Source organism: Erythrolamprus reginae, chromosome 3 (assembly GCF_031021105.1).
Source record: "Erythrolamprus reginae isolate rEryReg1 chromosome 3, rEryReg1.hap1, whole genome shotgun sequence".
NCBI classification, from domain to species: domain Eukaryota; kingdom Metazoa; phylum Chordata; class Lepidosauria; order Squamata; family Dipsadidae; genus Erythrolamprus; species Erythrolamprus reginae.
In genome coordinates, this window is record NC_091952.1 from 9,504,481 (window position 1) to 9,522,790 (window position 18,310).

General features: G+C 42.3%; 1 protein-coding gene across 1 annotated transcript in view; it reads right to left on the minus strand.

Moving 5' to 3' along the window:
* COL20A1 (collagen type XX alpha 1 chain) overlaps positions 1–18,310 on the minus strand; it is a 198,750-nt gene extending 180,440 nt beyond the window's left edge. The window contains exons 1-4 of the mRNA XM_070744283.1: positions 18,296–18,310; positions 15,212–15,293; positions 9,500–9,610; positions 3,383–3,526 (exon numbers count right to left, since the gene is read on the minus strand). Of these exons, the coding sequence (XP_070600384.1) occupies positions 3,383–3,526; positions 9,500–9,610; positions 15,212–15,293; positions 18,296–18,310 (352 nt within the window). The remainder of the gene's footprint in view (positions 1–3,382; positions 3,527–9,499; positions 9,611–15,211; positions 15,294–18,295) is intronic.

Below are 18,310 nucleotides of genomic sequence, written 5' to 3' on the forward strand. Positions count from 1 at the left end.
TACAGAGTGTACAAATCCAATGTTTAAAAAACAATTTAAAACGCTCATTATAAAAATACTCACACAACCCAAAAAAACCCATACATAAACCATAGTAGCTAAGTGGTATATCAGCTTACCGTTAGACAATCCACTGTTGACCTCACCCGATTCCTAAGAGGTCAGTAAGGGGCGTGCATAAGTGCACCAGCATGCCTTCCGTCCCCTGTCTAAATGTTTCTCTATTATTAGTACCAATATAACATATATAAACCTTGTTATATCTTTGTACACAACCAAAATGTACTTGATAAACAAATAAACAAATAAACAAATAAACAAATAAACAAATAAACAAATAAACAAATAAACAAATAAACAAATAAACAAATAAACAAATAAACAAATAAACAAATAAACAAATAAACAAATAAACAAATAAACAAATAAACAAATAAACAAATAAACAAATAAACAAATAAACAAATAAACAAATAAACAAATAAACAAATAAACAAATAAACAAATAAACAAATAAACAAATAAACAAATAAACAAACAAACAAACAAACAAACAAACAAACAAATATTGTAAATCATCAAGAGAAGAAATGTTAGTTCTGAAAATTGCTTTTTGGAATAATGAGCTCAACAGATTTGTAAGACTCAAATAAGAAGTGAATTTGATGGCCAGCGATTAATGTAAAGGTTATTGTCTATGGAGAGGGACAGCATACAAATCCAATAAATTATTATTATTATTATTATTATTATTATTATTATTATTATTATTATTATTATTATTATTAATATTAGATAATCTTTCTCAGTAGTGGACACACACAAACACACAAGCAGTCTTGTGTTGAAAAACCAGCTGTTAATTAAACGGCATCAACAGCTAGCAGAAGTCCATAAAGTCATAAATTAAGTCTGAGCAATTAGCCCTGGATATCTCAAGAAGCTCACATGGGTTGGCAAAATGCCTAGAAGCCATCTGCAGGAAGGAAGCCAAAACAGATAAGCTGAGCAGACATTTTCAGACCATGCGGGCACCTGAACAAACAAACATTGTTTCCTAGAGTTTTTGCTGTAGCAGTCCTCCCTTAAGTAGGCTAGGAGTGGCTAATTAGCCCCAAGCTGCACGTGCTCCTGGTAGGCCACAGCAGTAAGGGAGTTCTTTACCTTTATGAGCTCAAGCCACTTTCCCATATTCTCCCACCCATCACACAGAGAGAGAGAGAGAGAGAGAGAGAGAGAGAGAGAGTAATGGGCCCCACTGGTACGAATGGGATCGGTGATCCGGTAGGACTTTTTACTGGGTTCCGGAGGCTGGGCCGGGCGCACGCGTGCCCAACCCATGTGCACACACACCCATGTGATATTTTGCTTCTTCACATGCACCCAAAGTGAAATTTCACATGAGACGTTTGCGTGGGTGAGATTTTTGTGATTTTCATTGACATCTTGCCCACACGAGCATCCTCGTGTGAGATTTCACTCCAGGCACGTGGGCAGAAGCGAAATTTCACGTGGGGGTGCACGCATGGCCAGGTTGGCCTCCGGATCTCATAAAAGTAGGGAAAGGTAAGTGGAGCCCTTCACTGCACATACACAAACAGAATTCAACTGTGAAAGCAATCATGGGCTTTCCCTAAGTATACCCATGTTACACCAACACTCCGCAGTCTGCATTGGTTGCCGATCAGTTTCCGGTCACAATTCAAAGTGTTGGTTATGACCTATAAAGCCCTTCATGGCATCGGACCAGAATATCTCAGGGACCGCCTTCTGCCACATGAAACCCAGCGACCAGTTAGGTCCCACAGAGTTGGCCTTCTCCGGGACACATCGACTAAACAATGTTGTTTGGCGGGCCCCAGGGGAAGAGCCTTCTCTGTGGCGGCCCCGGCCCTCTGGAACCAACTCCCCCCAGAGATCAGAATTGCCCCCACCCTCCTCGCCTTTCGTAAGCTTCTTAAAACCCACCTCTGTCGTCAGGCATGGGGGAATTGAGATATTCCCTTCCCCCTAGGCCTATACAATTTATGCATGGTATGTTTGTGTGTATGTTTGGTTTTTTAAATAAGGGTCTTTTAATTATTTTAAAAATTAGATTTGTTATATGTTGTTTCATTATTGTTGTTAGCCACCCCGAGTCTACGGAGAGGAGCGGCATTCAAATCTAATGAATGAATGAATGAATGAATGAATGAATGAATGAATGAATGAATAAATAAATAAATAAATAAATACACAAACACATAAACACATAAACACACACAAACACAGACACACTGTTCATACCTATCAAAGTTGAAGTTTCATCTGACGTTGGTGAAGTGACTTCCACTGGTAGAATTCCTCCTTTCTCCGGCATACTGGTTGGATGCTTTCTGTGGCTTCTGGCCTGGGAGTGGTTTTTCAGTTCTTCAACTGTGACAGCCGAAATGAAGATAGTCCAGAGATCAAGCAAATCGGACGGAGGCCCTAATTTACCCTGTCAGTATCAGTGGGGGTGTTCCCAGTAGTTTCTTAACATACAACCAAACTGTAAACAACAGCCTGATCAAGAAGCCACTGAGAACACCCCAACCAACACTGACAGAACAAGATGCTAGTATATGAACAGTGTTAATCCAATCCTACCCCCTTCTGGTACTGATGATGTTACCTAATAGGGTAATGAAATGTCTGCAAGAATAGAACCAAGCTCAGAGAGCACCAAGGAGCCCTCAGTCCTCCTCCTCCTCCTCAATCCTTCCTCATTCCCTTCTAGCACTGATAATATTACCTACTTGGGTAATGAATAGTGATGGGCGAACCCAACGGTGTTCAGGTTCGGCAAGTTCGGACGAACTTTAGGCAAAATTCGGCCGAACCCAAACCGAACCTGAACCCGAACCCGAACGGGGAATCCCTCCCACGAAGAGATTCCGGGGGCAGAGCTTTGACGTCACCGGCAGGTTGCTAAGGATGCCAAGGTGATCACTTCCTGGATTCCATGGTATCCAGGAAGTGACCACCTTGGCATCCTTAGCAACCTGCCAGTGACATCAAAGCTCCGAATGCCGAACACGACACTGAACTTTGCCCGAAGTTTGAAAAAATTTCAGGTTCGTGTTCGGCATACCGAACACCGCAAAATTCGGTATGGACCCGAATTGTGTGGGTTCGGTTGGCCCATCACTAGTAATGAAACATCTGTAAGAAAACAACCCAGCTCAACCCCATAGTTGTCTTCCTCCTTTTCCTATCCTCCCCCCACAACCTCACTCCCTTCTACCATTGATGGTGTTACTTAGTTGGGTGATGAGATGTCTGCAAAAAAACAACCCAGCTCAAAGCCAGCATGGCCAACGGTAAAGTACACGCACCAGAAGGAAGCAGAAACCACACTTACTCATAAACTTCCTCTTGACAAAGAGGGCTTCCTGGGATCCATTAAGGATGTAGATCTGCAGAGTGTATTCTTTGGTGGGACTCAGCCCACCCACCGTTGCTTTCGCCATCTTGGTTTTCAGCATCACTTCCTGCTCAGAGTCACCTGCAATAGGTGGAAGAGTGACACAAAAATAAACAAATTCACCAATGTACAAATCATAGCTTAAACATCTAATCAAAGTCCTCGACTTACAAGCAGATGATTAACAACCTCTCGGATTTACAATGGAGGCAGAATGGATGCTTTACAGCCCATAACAGAGAGAAGGAGGGAGAGACAGAGAGAGACACACACAAAGAGAGAGACAGAAAGAAAGGTAGAGAGACAGAAAGACCAAGAGACAGAAAGGCAGAGAGAGACAGAGAGACAAAAATAGAGAGAGAGAAAAAATAGAGACACAGAGAGAGAAAGATTGAGAGAGACACACACAGAGAGAGACAGAGATAAAAAGAAAGGGAGGGAGAGAAAGATAGAGACACAGAGAGACAGAGATAGAGATAGAGAGAGACACAGAGAGAGAGTGAGAAAAAGAGAAAGAGAAAGAGAAAGAGAAAGATAGAGAAAGATAGAGACACAGAGACAGAGAGAGAAAGAGAGAGAGAGACACACAGAGAGAAAGATAGAGCCAGAGAGAGATACAGAGAGAGAGAGAGAGAGAGACTGAGAGAGAGAGAAAAAGAGAGAGAGAAAGATATAGACACAGAGAGACACAGAGAGGGGGAGAGAGAGATAAAGAAAGAGAAAGAGAAAAAGAGAGAGAGAAAGAGACACACACAGAGAGAGAAAGATAGAGACACACAGAGAGAGACAGAGAGACAGACAGAGAGAGACTGAGAGAGAAAAGGAGAGAGGGGGGGAGAGAGAGAGAAAGATAGAGACAAAGAGATACAGAGAGAGAGAGAAAAGAGAGAGAGAAAGACAGAGAGAGAAAAAGAGAGAGAAAGAGACACACACAGAGAGAGAGAAAAATAGAGACATAGAGAGAGACACAGAGAGAGAGAGACTGAGAGAGAGAAAGAGAGAGAGAGGGAGAGAGAGAAAGACAGACAGACAGACAGACACACACACAAAGAGACAGAGAGAGAGAGAGAGAGAGAGAGACAGACAGACAGACAGACAGACAGACAGACAGACAGACAGAGACAGATTGTGAATGATCACACTGCCCGGCGTCCTCACTCTGTGTCACGTAAATTGGTTCTGCATGCGCAGAAGCAAAGAATCACAGTTAATAACACATGTGCATGTCCTCTCGCTAGATTTCGCTTCCTGTGCATGCACAGAAGCCAAATCTTACTCGGATGAATGCACCCGCCAGCCGGTCACCCAGAGCTGTGTGTGCAGCTACATTTTCGCTATCGGTATGCAGTGTGGCACATACTGGCTAGCAACCCATTACTGCTAGTATTTCTACAGTCTCCTTGCCTTCCCTCAATATTTATTTGTCACAGGGAACTCCTACTGCTTGCCTAGTTTCCAGACACAAAGATAAGTAGTTTTCCAAATAACTGCATATTGGCAAACTATAATGGCATGGCATCGGACCAGAATACCTTCGGGACCGCCTTCTGCCGCACAAATCCCAGAGACCGATGAGGTCCCACAGAGTTGGCCTTCTCCAGGTCCCGTCGACTAAGCAATGCCGTCTGGTGGGACCAAGGGGAAGAGCCTTCTCTGTGGCGGCCCCAGCCCTCTGGAATGAACTCCCCCCAGAGATTAGAACTGCCCTCACCCTCCTTGCCTTTTGTAAGCTCTTAAAAACCCACCTATGTCGCCAGGCATGGGGAAGTTGATATGCCCACTAGCTACTACGATTTATGTATGGTTTGCTTGGGTTGTGTGATTAATTTTTTATGATAAGGGTTTTAATCTTTTTTTTAAATATTGGATTTGTACATTGTGTATTATGTTGTGAGCTGCCCAGTCTTCGGATAGGGGTGGCATACAAATCTAATTAATAACAATAACAATAACAATAACAATAACAATAACAATAACAATAACAATAACAATAACAATAACAATAACAATAACAATAACAATAACAATAACAATAACAATAACAATAACAATAACAATAACAATAACAATAACAATAACAATAACAATAACAATAACAATAACAATAACAATAACAATAACAATAACAATAACAATAACAATAACAATAACAATAACAGTAACAAGGAGGAGGAGGAAGAAGGAGGAGGAGGAGGAGGAAGAAGAAGAAGAAGAAGAAGAAGAAGAAGAAGAAGAAGGAAGAAAAAGAAGAAGAAGAAGAAGGAAGAAGAAGAAGAAGAAGAAGGAAGAAGAAGAAGAAGGAAGAAGGAAGAAGAAGAAGAAGGAAGAAGAAGAAGGAAGAAGAAGAAGAAGAAGAAGAAGGAAGAAGAAGAAGAAGAAGAAGAAGGAAGAAGAAGAAGAAGAAGAAGAAGAAGAAGAAGAAGGAAGAAGGAAGAAGAAGAAGAAGGAAGGAAGAAGAAGAAGAAGAAGAAGAAGAAGAAGAAGGAAGAAGAAGAAGAAGAAGAAGAAGAAGAAGAAGAAGAAGAAGAAGAAGAAGGAAGAAGAAGAAGAAGGAGAAGAAGAAGGAAGAAGAAGAAGAAGAAGAAGAAGAAGAAGAAGAAGAAGAAGAAGAAGAAGAAGAAGAAGAAGAAAAAAAAATGGCAGAGGTGGGAATTGCCTGTTCCAGAAACTCCATAGCTAGCCTAAAATTAAATCTATTGACCATTTGACTTTGCATTAAGTTAAATTCAGCTTTGTGTGTTAAATATGAGCGCCTTTCACTGCTTTGTCAGTTTCTGGTGTGTTATTGGCTTATTTAACCAACTAGAATTAAACTTCACATTGAATGACTCCATAGGAAAGCTACAGCACCCTCAGGGACATAGTCAGAGTAGGTTTAGATCTGATTTTGCACATCTGTAATTTGCTGAAGGGTCCAGAATGGCATCTCTGCATATTTTCCAAATTTAAACGAATTAAAGATAAAGGAGATAACAGTCGGTTTAGGTTTATCCAAGGTCAAATGTGGGAACAGCGATCTGAATTGAGAATGCATTTCTCATGTAATTAATATTAATTAATTATTAATAAAATAATAAAATATTCTATTTTGAAAACAGAATTAAATAAATGTAACTATAAATGCCAATTTTATTCTAAAAGGAAGTTCAGCAATTTTGTGAATAAAAATTTGTGCAAGAAATGTGCCCCAGTCCCCTAATCATCTTTGTTGGTCTTCTCTGTACTTTTTCTAGAGTCTCCACATCTTTTTACATAGTGGTGACCAAAACTGAATGCAGTATTCCAACTCTGGCCTTGCCAAGACCTTATAAAATGGTATTAACACTTCCCGTGGTCATGATTCTATCCCTCTGTTCAGTGTTGGGCTACCAAAATTTTTACTACCACACTGTGGGCATGGCCTATGCATTTTATTTATTTATTTATTTATTTTATTTATTTATTTGTCAAACAAGTATAGTATTATAGTACATATTAACATAACATAACATGTTGTGGTTAGCTCTGGCACAGCTCCTGCCCCAAGGAGTGTGGAGGTGGATATGGGGGAGACATTCACATGCCGCAGGCGTGTTTTGCTCCCAGTAGAATCTGCCGACAAAGTCTCCTCTGACCAAGGAAGCGTAAGTGACAGGGAAGAGGGGAGTTTGGCAGACAGCCCAGGAGGAGATCAATCATCTGTATCATCCCTGGATTCTGAACAAGAATTAATGATACATCCACGCATGCGTAGAGTGATGCATAGGAGACAATAACTGAAGGATTATTACAAGAGAAAATGAGGCCACCTGTGGTTGGGTGGGGCTGCTGTAATTAGTGCTACATAAAAAAGTGCAGCCTGGTGTTTTAGCCTCATGGCAGTTTATCTGATTCATTGTTTCATCAAGATCATGGTTTTTGCTGTTCAGGATTGTGTGTGTGGACTCTCTGGACTTTAGAATTGGACTCAATTTCCCAATTATTGGGTGAGCAATTGGACTGCATTTAACCTGTGCCTTGTGTGTACCAGAAAATCCCTTTGACATTTAAAAAGGGAGCTGTTTCTGTCTTCCTGGACTAATTACCCTGTAATTACAGGCGGTTGAGACACGCCAGCAGAACAGAACATAACACAGCATAGCATAGCATAGCATAGCATAAGTAGAACGTAGTAATAGAAAGGATAATAAGACAGTAGGACAGGGACATTAGGCACATAAGTGCACTTATGTACACCCCTTACAGACCTCTTAAAAAAGGGGAGAGGTCGATAGTAGATAATGTAAGGTTGAAGATTTTGGGGTTGGGGGAAGCAACAAGAGAGTCAGGTAATGAGTTCCAGGCAGTGACCACTCTATTGCTGAAATCGTATTTTCTGTAGTCAAGTTTGGAGCGATTTACATTCAGTTTGTATCTATTACGTGCTCTTGTGTTGTTGTTGTTAAAGGCGAAGTAGTCACTGACAGGGAGTACATTATGATGTATGATTTTATGAACAACAGTTAAATCAGTTCAGAGACGACGTAGTTGTAAATTTTGTAGATTTAGTATTTGCAGTCTGGAGGAGTAGGGCAATTTGTTACGTGAGGAGGAGTGAAGGACTCTTCTTGTGAAGTATTTCTGGACACCTTCGATTGTATTAATATCTGATATGCAGTGTGGATTCCACACAGCTGAGCTATATTCTAGAATAGGTCTGACAAAGGTTTTGTATGCTCTGGTTAATAAATCAGTGTTTCTGAAAGATGTTTTGTTTCAACATCTTTCAGTGCAAATTGGGTGCTCTGGGGTGGAGATCCAAATTTTGCTACCGGAACTGTGTTTCTGATCGTTCCCATAGGAGCCCATCACTCACATCAACGAAGCAGTGGAAGTGATGTGCCGGTACCTGGAGGCTGTTGGGGACTGGATGGGTGTCAACAAACTCAAACTCAATCCAGACAAGACGGAGTGGCTGTGGGTATTCCCTCCCAAGGACAATTCCATCTGTCCGTCCATTACCCTGGGGGGGGGGAAACCATTGACCCCCTCAGAGAGGGTGCACAACTTGGGCGTCCTCCTCGATCCACAGCTGACATTGGAACATCATCTTTCGGCTGTGGCGAGGAGGGCGTTTGCCCAGGTTCCCTGGTACACCAGTTGCAGCCCTATTTGGACAGGGAGTCATTGCTCACAGTCACTCATGCCCTCATCACCTCGAGGTTCGATTACTGCAATGCTCTCTACATGGGGCTACCTTTGAAAAGTGTTCAGAAACTCCAGATCATGCAGAATGCGGCTGCGAGAGCCATCGTGGGGCTTCCCAGATTCACCCACGTATCTACAACACTCCGTGGTCTGCATTGGCTGCCGATCAGTTTCCGGTCACAATTCAAAGTGTTGGTCATGACCTTTAAAGCCCTACATGGCATTGGACCAGAATACCTCCGGAACCGCCTGCTACCGCACGAATCCCAGAGTTGGCCTTCTCCGGGTCCCGTCGACTAAACAATGTCGTCTGGCGGGCCCCAGGGGAAGAGCCTTCTATGTGGCGGCACCGGCCCTCTGGAATCAACTCCCCCCGGAGATTAGAACTGCTCCCACCCTCCTTGTCTTCCGTAAACTACTTAAGACCCACTTATACCGCCAGGCATGGGGGATTTGAGACACCTTTCCCCCAGGCTTATTATAATTTATGTTTGGTATGTATGTGCTGTTTGGTTTTTAATTATGGTAGGGATTTTAGTTTTTTCTTAATATTAGATTTGTGCCTGTATAATATTGTTTTTTATCGTTTGTTGTGAGCCACTCCGAGTCTTCGGAGAGGGGCGGCATACAAATCTAATAAATTATTAATTATTATTATTATCACTGCCTCTGTTTATGCAGCTTAGAACTGTGTTGGCTACATATTGCTGGCTCATATTTAAATGATTTAAACGCTTAATTTTTAAAATCATATTTTTTAAAAAAAAATTACAGTAGGTTTATTCATCGTATTTAAAAGTGAAAATCCAAAGATGTTGAGAGAGACCCCCTTCAAAATTGGTATATTTCTGAAAGAAGCAGCTCTGCTGGATTTCTACAGTATTATACCTGCCATTGGCTTTACACGAACTTTGTACCCGCTGGTGTTTCCTTCGCTTTCCTTCCACTTCATTTGCAATCTGTCTTCTGAAAGGACCGTTAGCTTCAGGCGGTTTGACCCTGCAAAAAACCAGCATTATCTTTACAGACAGAAGCAGAAAAAAATGATGGAATTTTTTTTAGAAACATAGAAGACTGATGGCAGAAAAAGACCTCATGATCCATCTAGTCGGCCCTTATACTATTTCCTGTATTTCATCTTAGAATGGATATATGTTTGTCTGAGGCATGTTTAAATTCAGTTACTGTGGATTTGCCAACCACGTCTGCTGGAAGTTTGTTCCAAGCATCTACTACTCTTTCAATAAAATAATATTTTCTCATGTTGCTACTGATTTTGCCCCCAACTAACCTCAGATTTTGCCCCCTTGTTCTTGTGTTCACTTTCATAGAAACATAGAAGAAACATAGAAGACTGACGGCAGAAAAAGACCTCATGGTCCATCTAGTCCGCCCTTATACTATTTCCTGTATTTCATCTTACAATGGATATATGTTTATCCCAGGCATGTTTAAATTCAGTTACTGTGGATTTACCAACCACATCTGCTGGAAGTTTGTTCCAAGGATCTACTACTCTTTCAGTGAAATAATATTTTCTCACGTTGCTTTTGATCTTTCCCCCAACTAACTTCAGATTGTGTCTCCTTGTTCTTGTCTTCACTTTCCTATTAAAAAAAAATCCCTCCTGAACCTTATTTAACCCTTTAACATATTTAAATGTTTCGATCATGTCCCCCCCTTTTCCTTCTGTCCTCCAGACTATACAGATTGAGTTCATGAAGTCTTTCCTGATACGTTTTATGCTTAAGACCTTCCACCATTCTTGTAGCCCGTCTTTGGACCCGTTCAATTTTGTCAATATCTTTTTGTAGGTGAGGTCTCCAGAACTGAACACAGTATTCCAAATGTGGTCTCACCAGCGCTCTATATAGCAGGATCACAATCTCCTTCTTCCTGCTTGTTATACCTCTAGCTATGCAGCCAAGCATCCTACTTGCTTTTCCTACTGCCCGACTACACTGCTCACCCATTTTGAGACTGTCAGAAATCACTACCCCTAAATCCTTCTCTTCTGAAGTTTTTGCTAACACAGAACTGCCAATACAATACTCAGATTGAGGATTCCTTTTCCCCAAGTGCATTATTTTACATTTGGAAACATTAAACTGCAGTTTCCATTGCTTTGACCGTTTATCTAGTAAAGCTAAATCGTTTGCCATATTACAGATGCCTCCAAGAATATCAACCCTATTGCACACTTTAGAGTCATCGGCAAATAGGCAAACCTTCCCCACCAAACCTTCCCTTATGTCCCTCACAAACATATTAAAAAGAATAGGACTCAGAGCAGACCCTTCTGGCACACCACTTGTAACCAGGCTCTGCTCAGAATGCTTGCCATTAACAACAACCCTCTGATGTCTACGCTTCAGCCAGCTACAAATTTATTTTATTTATTTATTTATTTATTTATTCATTTGTCCAATACACAAATACATAGGAAGAAAAATAGACATGTAGTAATATATATAAGGGTAAAGTGAACTTAGAGGAGAGGATATATGAAAGAAAGAAAATATATATGATAAGTGAGAGAAAGGAAAGACAATTGGACAGGGGATGAAAGGCACACCAGTGCACTTATGTACGCCCCTTACTGGCCTCTTAGGAACCTGGACTTGGGCTTAATCCAGGGATTAAGTCCAAGTCATCAACAGCAGGCATTAGGGGCCAGCCACAACTCCACAACCCACCCTCCAAAACTCAGAAATGTCATCCATAAAATGCAATCAGAGGACCCGACCATCGGAATCCAACAATGTTTCCAAAGGACCACAGTAAGCGACTCCATTCCACATCTGTGATCTTTGACCTTTGGGAGATAGTCCTCTAGCTTCCTGGAAGGAAATTGTGTTTCACGGGAAAACAAAGCTGAGATTCAGAAGAAGCTCTGAGCAAAGCAAAGTGGGAGAACCTTCCATTGTGAAGGACGCCGTGCAAAGACAGGCAGAGTTTTTCATTGGCCAGGGAGACAAAGAAGGAATTATTTGGTTAATAAAGCCAGAAATTGTTTTCCGCTCTTCTTTTGCATCCCAGATCTTGGTGGTCGCTCTAGGAGTCACACAACAGACCGGGAAGAATGTTGGCAGCGGAATGGCAAATTTGAGATTTTAATTCATTGGAGCACTGCATTTCATAGAAAAGTCCATTCTTAGTGTTTTCTCTCAAATCCATAACCAAATAAAGAAATGGGCCAAATAGTCAGGCAAAATAAGTGAGAATGATCAGGAAAAAAATCCCCCCCCCTCAAGATCAGGCTTCTATAATGGGATAAGGCAGCTGCGCAAGTGGTCATGGGTTTTCCTAGGCATGCCCATGTTTCTCCAACACTCTGAGGACTGCATTGGCTGCTGATTGGTTTCTGGGCACAATTGTAATTGCATTCTTTGTGCACCGCAACTTTCTCTGTGCAAATAAGACACAAATCAGGATGTCCCTCTGCTCAACAAAGAAATATTGCACTTCCCACTTTTCCTGAAATTATCTGTGCTCATCACCAACCTTTCTCTTCAACACAGGTTTTGAAAAACACATGTTTGGGGCTGTGTAATATACTGTATAATTTCACTTGGTGTCACTGTTTCAGTGTTTAGCGGTTAAACTTTAGCTGATGCGTCTTTTCCACTTTTTTTCTGCAATTTCCACCTCCGTTTCTGAGCCCAGGGTAATAGCGCAAGTTCGCAATATGCCCGGCTGATGTCCCGCCTCTGAGATCAGTGTACCCCACCATGATTGGTAGGTTCATCCAGTCTGCACACAACACTGAAAAGTGCCATTCGTATCAAACTCAGGCCGCACTAACATTAAACTTTGATATTGAGGTGGGTGCCGCAAACTATTGGCCCGTGGGCTGCGAGTTTGAGACCCCTGGCCTAGGGGAAGAGCCTTCTCTGTGGGGGCCCTCTGGAATCAGCTCCCCCCGGAGATTTGCACTGTCCCCACCCTGCTTGCCTTCCACAAGAGTCCAAAGACTCATCTATGCCGCCAGGCTTGGGGCCATTAGATTCTAGCCCCATGGCTGACGAGTGTATGTTGTTGCTGAGTGGGTATGATTGATTTTTAATAATGGGGATTTTAGATTAGATTAGGGGTTCATATTAATTGGATTTGTATTTGTATTGTGCTGTTCTTTTATATGTTGTCAGCTGCCCCGAGTTCTCAGAGAGGGGCAGCATATAAATCGAATGAATGAATGAATGAATGAATGAATGAATGAATGAATGAATGAATGATTGAATGATTGAATGAATGAATGAATGAATGAATGAATGAATGAATAAAGAGGGTGGCGCAGCAGGTAGAGTGCTGTACTTGTAGATCTGAAGCTGACTTGTAGATCTGAAGGTCAGCGGTTCAAATCTCATCACTGACTCAAGGTTGACTCAGCCTTCCATCCTTCCGAGGTGGGTAAAATGAGGACCCAGATTGTGGGGGCAATAGCCTAGCTCTGTTAAAAAAGTGCTATTGCTAACATGTTGTAAGCCACCCTGAGTCTAAGAAGAAGGGCGGCATAAAAATTGAATAAATAAATAAATAATAAATAAATAAATAAGGACTAGTGCTCCAATGTTCATTTGCTGCTCTCTCCCCTCTGATATATAACTAAAAACAATTATACACATACAATCCATCAACGTACAACAATCCATCAACAGATACACACGCACACAAAAAGATAGGAAAACCCCACAAATTATTTCACAATCCCAAAATTATTTTTTTTTAAATGGACAAGGGGGCAAATATGTTTTTGCTTTTTTTATAATTTTGGATCCGCCGTTTTCAGTAAAGAAAACTTGTTCAAAAACGTCTGCCGTTGCTGAGCCTTTAATAAACTTAAATAATGTTAAATTAGCAAATGAGCAACCAAAATGGTTAGGGGACTTGAAACCAAGACTTATGAAGAGAGATTGGGGGAACTGGGCATGGATAGCCTAGAGAAAAGGAGGGCCAGAGGGGACGTGATAGCTGTATACAGGTATATGAGGGGTTGCCACAGAGAGGAGGGGGGCACTCTATTCTCCAGAGCACCAGAGGGCCAAACGAGGAACAATGGCTGGAAGCTGACCAAGAAGAGATTCAACCTAGAAGTAAGGAAGACGGTCAGAGCGATCAACCAGTGGAGCAACGTGCTTGCGGAGGTTGTGAACTCCCCAACTCTGGACACTTTTAAGAGGAGATTGGACTGCCACTTGGTTGGGGTGCTTTAGGATTCCTGCTCAGGCAGGGGGTTGGACTTGATGACCTGCATGGTCCCTTTCAACTCTAACAATAAATAAAGAAATAAATAGATTGACCTGGAATTTCTCTACAAGGGCTGTGTACCACACCTTCGCCTACTGTTATAGAAACATAGAAGATTGACGGCCGAAAAAGACCTCATGGTCCATCTAGTCTCCCCTTATTTGCTGCTATTTAGATTTCACATCTCCAAAAGTACCGTATCGAAGGACAGTTAAGACAACACAGCACCACACTCAAAATGAGGCACAGCGAAGCTATCAAACCAGTATTGGGTCCCGAAAGGAAAAATTTAGATGCTTACATGCGTGCGCCCTCATGAGATTTGGGGTTTGCGCATGTGCAGGAAGCGAAATCTCATGTGAGGACAGTCACACATGTGACATTTCACTGATTTTTGGCGGTGTTTTTGCTTCCGCGTGTTCTGTCGGGCTCTCTGGTAGAATCCTCCCCAAAATTCACAGGTACCAATTTCAGACACACACATGTTTGAAAATTCAAAACAATGTTCTTTATAATGAAAATTCACTTAAGCCAAGCCCTCTTTTGGTATAGCAAAGAGCACTGGTCTCCAAACAAACTGGTAATTGGTACAAGTCCCTTATCAGTTCTGTGATAGTTAACTTGCAGCTGTGAGGCAATTCACAGTCCTTCTTCTTTCACAAAGTGAAACACACTTTGCTCTGGTTTAGTTTCAACGCAAGGAAAAATCAGCACACAAAAGGTCAAAGTCAGTAAAGCAGGATCAGATAATCCTCCACAAGGGCCAAACCCACAGGCTGCTATTTATAGCAGCCTCACTAATCATCACAGCCCCACCCAACCACAGGTGGCCTCATTTTCTTTGATAATAATCTCTCAGTTGTTGCTGCCTATGCATCGCTCTCCGCATGCGTGGCTGTATCATTAACTCTTGTTCTGAATCCAAGGAGGAGCTAGATAATTGATCTCCTTCTGAGCTGTCTGCCACACTCTCCTCCTCCCTGTCACTCATGTCTTCTTGGTCAGAGGAGCCTTCATCATCAGATTCCACCAGGGGCAAAACAGGCCTGCAGCATGTGGATGTCTCCCCCACATCCACAGTCCTTGGGGCAGGAGCTGGGCCAGAGCTAACCACAACACCGCACATGCTAGAGCATCCTCACTTGAGATTTCGCTTCTGTACATGCGCAGAAGCCGAATCTTGCACCGTCATGTGCAAGTGCATGCCAGACACCCCTGCACCAGCACAGGTCACCAGGACCCCACCAGTAGTGCCGGCCACGAGGTAACCTTCACTGATCCAAACCCACTTCTGGACAAACATCCATATATCACAGTTCCAACGTTCGACTTCCAGAGGCGTCAGCTCCTTACCTTGACCGCATACCTGTAATCTGATAAAACCTGCAAGCACCAGGCAAGAAATCCAGAAATAATTCTGGCCCAGCGGGACAACCTGCATAAATACAAGAAAATAAGCATCCATAAGTGTTTAGTTTGAGCAACTGTCCTCATTTTGCCTCCTAGGATCCGTGGAGGACATGAAGATCAAGGAACGGAAGAAGGTTGGCATGAAACAAACTCTCTATGCCCCATTTTTCCCATAGCTGCCCCATCTTTGCAAAGCTACTCAGCTGTGTTTCGGGCTGATTTATATCTTGCGGTCATTATTTTTTTATAAACTCAAGTCAGCCAACACACCAGCCTCCCTTACTCCCTCTCCTTCCCTCCTTCCCTCATTTCTTCTTTATCCCCTTCCTTCCTTCCTTCCTTCCTCCCCCTCCCTCCCTTGCTTCCTTCTTCCCTTCCTTCCCTCCCCTTCCCTCCCCTTCCCTCCTTTTCCCCTTCCTTCCTTCCCTCCTTCCCTCCCTCCCTCTCCCTCCCTTGCTTCCTTGCTTCCTTGCTTCCCTCTCCCTCCCTTGCTTCCTTCTTCCCTTCCTTCCCTCCCCTTCACTCCTTTTCCCCTTCCTTCCTTCCTCCCCTTCCCTCCTTCTTTTCCCCTTCCTTCCTTCTTCATTCCCTCCCTCCTTCCGTCCCTCTCCCTCCCTTGCTTCCTTGCTTCCTTGCTTCCTCCCCTCTCCCTCCCTTGTTTCCTTCTTCCCTTCCTTCCCTCCCCCTTCCCTCCTTTTCCCCTTCCCTCCTTCCTTCCTCCCTCCCTCCCCTTCCCTCCTTCTTTCCCCCTTCTTTCCTTCCCTCCTTCTTTCCTTCCTCCCCTCCTTCATTCTTTCCCTCCTTCTTTTCCCCTTCCTTCCTTCCCCGCCCCCTCCCTTCTTCCTTCTCCATCCATTCTTCCTTCCTTCTTTCTTTCTTTCTTTCCTTCCTCTTCCTCTTTTCCCCACCACCACAATCCTGTCAGGTGCGTTGGGCTGAAAGAGAGGGCCAATCCTTTCCCTCGCATGCTTTCTTAAAAGGGAGAGGTCACCAGTTCAAACTGAGCATAGATTTTTCATCTGGCCCCGCAGTGGATAACAGAAGTTAAGAGATCAGAGCAAACTGCCAATTCTCTAAGGAGATTCGACAGACATCTTGATCCAGCCCGGCAGAATCTGCCATGGGTGATGGGGCGTGAATGGCAGGGCTAGGATTATCAAAAGTTTTGAAATAGTTGTGGGGGAAAAAGTTGCCCCCTCGAGCAGGGTTTTCACTTTTCTTCACTTCTTACACCGTTGCCCCAGGACTGTCAGCAAGAAAAAAATTAATAAATATCGGTTGCAATTTAGTTTTCCCAAATAGACAGCTAATATTTGCTTTCTCAGCAGGCTCAGACTTAATTAGTTCCTTCTCAGATGTCATGGGATCTGAGCCTGGATGGATTTGTCTTCCGCTACATACAGTATCTAGAACATCAGTATGGTCTGTTGTGAGCCGCCCCGAGTCTAGGGAGAGGGGTGGCATACAAATCAAATCAAATCAAATCAAAAAATAAATAAATGGTCAGGTATGCAGAACCAGTAGAAAAATTTTGGTCAGGTATAATTTAATAATAATAATAATTTATTAGATTTGTATGCAGTCCCTCTCCGAAAACAATGTAATAAATCTAATATTAACAATTATCTAAAACCCACCATTTAAAAATCATACAACACAATCATACCATACATAAACTATATAAGCCCGGGGGAGATGTTCTTTCTGCACCAAACCAGGAAGCTCAAACTGCCCAAGGAGCTGCTCGTACAGTTCTACAGAGGAATCATTGAGTCTGTCATCTGCACCTCCATAAATGTCTGGTTTGGTTCTGCAACCCAATAAGACCGACACAGACTTCAGAGGAGAATCAGAACTGCAGGAAAAACTGAGGACCTGTGTACTGCACAAGTCAAAAAGAGGGCTGTGAAAATATTTACTGACCCCTCTTATCTTGGACATAAACTGTTTCAACTCCTACCCTCAAAATGTCACTACAGAGCACTGCACACCAAGACAACTAGACACAAGAACATTTTTCCCAAATGCCATCACTCTACTAAACTAATAATTCCCTCAACACTGTCAAACTTTTTACTAAATCTGCACTTCTATTCTACTAGTTTTTCTCATCATTCCTATCACCCATTTCCTCCCACTTAGGACTGTATGACTGTAACTTGTTGCTTGTATCCTAAGATTTTTATTAATATTGATTGTTTCTTCATTGCTTATTTGACCCCTATGACAATCATTGATTGTTGTACCACATGATTCTTGACAAATGTATCTTTTTCTTTTATGTACACTGAGAGCATCTGCACCAAGACAAATTCCTTGTGTGTCCAATCACACTTGGCCAATAAAATTCTATTCTATTCTATTCCATTCCATTCCATTGTATTTGATTCAATATATATTCTCTCTCTATATATATATTTCTTTCTCCGGCTCAGCTGATAAAAGAGAATAGAACCTGTGGCTTAGAGGAAAAATCACTGCCTACCAAGGCATAAGAGCCCAGGTTCGAATCCTAGAAGAGTATGGCTTGGCTGACGAAAGCTAAAAAACTTGAAATAGATCTATACTTCTCTCCCTTTATTTCTTTATCAGTTCTTTGCAAGTTTGGAATACATATATATATAACATTTTAAAGCAATAAAAATAGTCCAAACTATTAAAGCAATTATAAGAAAAATTAAAAGTTTTTAAAAACTCTTTTAAGAGTTTGTGGTTGCAACAGCCCGATGTAAGCACATTTACCATCTTGTTAATAAATAAATAAAAATAAACCATAACCTTTGCAGCAGGGACCGGCCACATTTCAAGCAAAGAATATCATTGCAGAACAAAAATTTCTCCGCTGCCTCCTTTCACTCCTAAATAGCGATAAAGTCAGGAAGCCCAAACGGTTCTCAGGTCAAATCCTATTACAGCAAAAGGCATCCTGAGAAAAACCCCATCCCACCCCCTCCAATACACCCAGAAGGTCACGTCGCAAAGCAAATTTCGAAACCTTTCAACTGCAAACAGGAATCGGAGACTGACCTTGGATCTCCGCAT